This window comes from Botrytis sinoallii (assembly GCF_014898435.1).
Source record: "Botrytis sinoallii strain Bc 23 chromosome Unknown BSIN_009, whole genome shotgun sequence".
NCBI lineage: Eukaryota > Fungi > Ascomycota > Leotiomycetes > Helotiales > Sclerotiniaceae > Botrytis > Botrytis sinoallii.
In genome coordinates, this window is record NW_024066036.1 from 1,604,700 (window position 1) to 1,609,963 (window position 5,264).

Consider the following 5,264-nt stretch of genomic DNA (forward strand, 5'->3'; position numbering starts at 1 on the left):
CTGAATCTGTATTTATTATATATACTTATTGAATAAATGATTATCAGATAATATAATTATTATTGATATATCTTATAGCTATTTCTAACTAACCATTTTTCCAATATAATATTAAAACCCTTTTCGAAGATGACTTTTCGATCTATTTCAATAAATATTCTAACTAAAATGAATTGATTATTTTGAAAATCCTTGATATACTAGATATCTTTTTAATATAAAGTTTCCAATAGTAGCTGTTCTGTATATAATGCTTATAGAATATACATTGTTTGTAATTTTGACTTTTTGTGAAATACTCCATTATATAATATTAGAGAGATTTTCAATGGAATTAGTGAAGTAATGAAAGGCTTTCAAATCAAGAATTCATATATCATTTTGGATTTTAATATACATTATAATATTAGGATATAGGAAACTAGTATATTCATTTGCTATAGTTATTTATATAAAATCATTATTCTCAGTATTTTTTATTTGAATATCAGATTTCTTTGATTTTATTATATTTTCAATAAACATCTTGTTAATATTCTTTCTTCTTATAGAATTTGCAAGTATAAAATCCAGTTTAAATAGCTTTACCAGAACTTGGCGAAGTATTGTTGCTTTTCTTAGATATATATTTTCTTTTATTTTTATAATATTCTTTATATCCTTTTTTGTTTTTCCTTAAGCTTTTTTATTGTCTTTTCTTTTTATATTTCCTTATATAGTATTAGTTGTTGTTGAATGACTTGTTATACCTTGAGGAATTCTCTCAGCTTGTTATAGAGCATATAGTGTATCTCGTATATTCATATTTGATAATATAATAAAGTTTTGCTATATTTGCTAGATTTCTATATCTAGCAATATATTCAAAAGATAAAAGTAGATCTCTATTTCGGATAAAGGTTGTATTATTATAGATAATTTATATTGATAGTCAGGAGTCGATCAAAGAAGAATTGAATTGTTTCTGTTTTAGAATCGAATTACTCGCGAATAAATTATTACCAGAGATTCTGAACATATTGAAGATTCGTATTATTATTAAATATTAAGAATTTCGCTTAGATTTCTATAATGTTTTCTGTATCGATTATATACATAAGTTGAAAGCAATATATAAAAATAATACAGGAATTAATAATAGAGAATACAATTCCTGCTTTTCTATTCCATTCAACAATATCGACTCGACCACTCACTGATCTTACACTTTTCCCCATACACAAGGACAATGCAAATACTATTATCATAGCAGTTCGAATAGCTTCATAAAAGTCTATCCAATTATAACCATTGAAAGTGACTAGTGTTCCCCATTTTGTTTGGACTATATCGACAGTGATCTTGCTTACTATAATATCAAGAGTGGGGATTGCTGTAGGGGAATAAAAACTCGAAACTCAAGGGATACAGAGGTATAAAATAAAGCTTATAATAATGCAGCGCTCATAACCTATCAGAAATAGACAGTAAGTTACACATAAGGAGTGATATATTGAAGTATATATATCAGCTTTATATATCCGGGAAGTCCGAAGAAGGAGTTTTATAATGATGTGCACGTACCACACACGTGCTACACATATGATTTCCAACAAGTTTATACAGTCTACGGACTATCTGCAGCCTGCCTGCGAAAAGCGATTATTACTTATATACTCTCTGTCGCCCTCTTCGGCTTCGAAGTATGGTTCGATAGGCTATACAAACAATATCCAAATGCAAGCTATATTCCAATCAATATCAGGATCAAAAAACATATCGATCTAATTAGCAAGACGATTTACAATACAATATAGGGAGCTTTATCTGTTTACAAGACAACCCCGATAACCATACTTCTTATAGAAGCTGGTCTCCCAGTTGGAATTGTTGTATTAAAGCAAGCTAAGTTGAGGTTCGCGTTTCGGCTTTAGATAATAGATATATAATATCTATTTATAAATTGATTAAAATTATATATTAAAAAAGAGAATAAGGTATAAGCATATTGAAAGATTTTATCATTAGATTATAGAGAATAGGATAAGCAATCCCTACAACCGAGCATCTCAGACTCCTATAACCATACTTCTCCTTTGAATACTATACTAATCTAACTAATAGTATAAGCAAAAAGGATATTGCGAAAGTATTTAAAAATTAATAGAACTTAATTTCCCAAGAAAACTACTTTATATTCTCAAATGAATTTGAATAATATAATGAACATAATTATTATATAGAATATGGTTTTGCGATCTATTGTAATAAGTAATAGATCGATAATAGCTATAGTCGTATATGCGAATAGTTGTATATCTTTGATATCAAGGCGATTGGTGTATAGCAGGGATTGAAGTGCTTCCTGAATATTATCAAATGCTTTTATTAAGATCGAATATAGCTATATATTAATAGTACCTTAGTGATTTAGGGAATACAAAAAAGCACTGCTGATTCCTTCTAATAGGTTTATTATAAATATTATCAAATAATACAATACTATAATGTTGTAGTTAAGTAGTCCTCTGGGTATATCGAAATAAAGGGCAATAAAACAATCGATTGCCTTATCGATCAGGGTTTAACTGAATCATTTGATTTTGGCCTATTGTGCCTTCTCATTATCAACAATTCTTATTCTATTTTATATATTAAATATTAGTATTCAAAAAATAAATAATGAAATACAAAAAGAAATCTGATCTCCGAAATATACAATATATAGAAGCCGGTATATAATACCTTGAAGCCAAGAAATCTCAAGCTTCCCCATAGAGTACTATATAGATTTATAGCAATATGAACCAGATATGATGACTTTATAGCTTATTATATTAAATTTAATCACAAAAATAATATAAATATTTATATATATAGGATTGATAAAAGTCTATTACACTTCTTTCGATATTCAATTAATAATCAAATACACAGTAACTAACTACTTGTATCAAATTGATTACGATTTGAATGGGATGTGATAGTATATATCAATCGTGTTCTGTAATCACAATATAGCTTTACTGATCTTTTCATCAGATCCAGATTCTATATTAGAATATGCCCAAACTATATATAATTATATAGATATCAATCTATTCCAGTATTCCAAGGATGAGTTCTTCATTCTAATCAATCTAAGATCTATACCAACCAGCCATAAGCGTTTCGAGCATTTTCCCAATTGATAGTAGTCAATCCGATTATTCGCCGACATCTGGACGATATACAAAACAAGGCTCTCTAGAACAAAACCACAAACCCTTAAACAGAATAGTTGCAGGATCGCTATATGTGGTACTGAGTGGGGGAATATTAGAGGCAACAAGCTTCTGATTAGCTAACATTATATTACTATAAGCAGCTGGAACACTAGCAGCCTATAGGCCCCGCTCCTTAGTACATCTAGAATACCCCTTGGGAGGTCAGATATTAGACGTTAATCACTATAAATAAAATAAATAAATAAAAATATTAAATTATTAAAATAATAATGAAACAAATAAATAAATAAGAATAATAATAAAAATCATATGAAATAATAGAAAATATTAGGCGTTCCGAAACACTGGCGAGCTGGCTCGCCCAGAATGGATCATTCATTGAGTTCATTCGAAGTGACTCCATCGTTCTGACCTCGTTCATCTGCCATTTTCTGATTGGCTAAGTGAGGAGTTTTCTTGCTGAATAATCTCGGAAAAACCTCGCTAGTTCTTTCATAGCAAGAAATTATACTGAGAAGTAATTTCGAGGGACCACTATGATGCGAAACTCAAAACATTTTCTTTGGGGACCAAAAGATTCCCACCTGTAGTATATCGGTAATCCCAAATAGTGCTCTCTAACAATTTGCAAGACTAACAAACAATTAGTCATCAAGAACACTTCTAATGGGAAAGTAAAAAATCAAAAAACACAATCAATCCCTGCACGTGAAAGACTCAGAGTATTGAAAACATGGGAAGCACAAATCCTCTTCCCACTCCCGATCCCCAGAATCCCTCCATCCAGCATTGGGAAAATGGATTAGTACTCTACTCCAACTTCATCACGCCAGAAGAAGAAGCCGAAATCATCGCATCGATCCAGAAAGATGATCGTTGGTGCGGAATCGGTAAGCGACAAACGATGCATTACGGTGCGCATTTCGATTACACCACTTTCTGCGCTTCGGATGCGTGGACGGATGTCCCAGATTGGATTGGGAAGTTGGTGGGGAGGTTGCCGTTTCGAGAGGAAGGGCGGGTGGGGGTGGATCAATTCACGGTGCAGTATTATCCACCGGGAACAGGCATCCCGCCGCATGTGGATACGCATTCGGCGTTTGGAGAGTATTTGTATAGTTTGAGTTTGGGGTCGGCGGTGCCGATGGGGTTTAAGAGGTGTGGGATTAATGAGGAGAGGAAGGTGAGGAGGCCGAAGAGGTCGTTGGGGGAGGGGGCGGGGGTTGCAAATGGGAGTGAGAGTGGGAAGAGGGAGAAGGCGGAGGTGGAGGTGGATGGGGAGGAGAAGTGGGAGGTTTTGTTGCGGGAGAGGAGTTTGTTGGTTATGAGGGGGGAGGCGAGGTATGGGTTTGCGCATGGGATTCGGGGGAGGAAGTTTGATGTGGATGTGGATGGGGATGAGAAGGGGGAGGGGGTCAAGAGGAGGAGGGAGGGCAGATGGAGTCTCACGATGAGGAGTGTGAAGAGAGGTACGGAGATGGGGTGTGAGTGTGCATTTCCGGGGGTTTGTGATGCGAGGATTAGGGAGGAGAGGGAGAGGGAGGAGAATGGAAATGAAAAAGAGAAAGATAGCGAAATTCGGGAAAATGTTGAATGTATATCTGAAATTAAATCAAAATAAATATATTCATCGATCAAGTCAAGTCTAGAACAAGCCTAACCTACCCTCTCATCTCAATACACCCACACAAACCCTAAATAATATAGCGAACCCATTCTGTTAATCCAATGAATATTAATACAAACTGGAAAGTCCCATAAGTTGGAGATGATCAAGATAGATTAGATGATGAACAGAATACTTAATAAATGGTTTAGTGCCGAATGTGAGATTCGGTATCATATATATTATTTCTTTGTATATATATAACGTGGTTTATCACCGAGTGGGCCATATCACCGAGTGGGCCACTTTCACCTCAATTCACACCTTGATTGATTGATTGATTGATTTAATTTAACGTCCCGCTTCAGTCCATGACTATATAAGACGGCTAAACTATAAGGACACTAGCGAGTAACTTTTGAAATACACAATGGGGATGGAATATTAGGGGA

General features: G+C 33.8%; 1 protein-coding gene across 1 annotated transcript; it reads left to right on the top strand.

Annotated features, from left to right (window-relative positions):
* Positions 1-3,939: 3,939 nt before the first annotated feature.
* EAF02_006029 (uncharacterized protein) lies at positions 3,940-4,827 on the top strand (the record flags this gene model as incomplete). The annotated part of the gene is made up of 1 exon (XM_038902077.1): positions 3,940-4,827. The coding sequence occupies one exon, from the start codon at positions 3,940-3,942 to the stop codon at positions 4,825-4,827; it is 888 nt and encodes a 295-aa protein (XP_038758294.1).
* Positions 4,828-5,264: the final 437 nt, after the last annotated feature.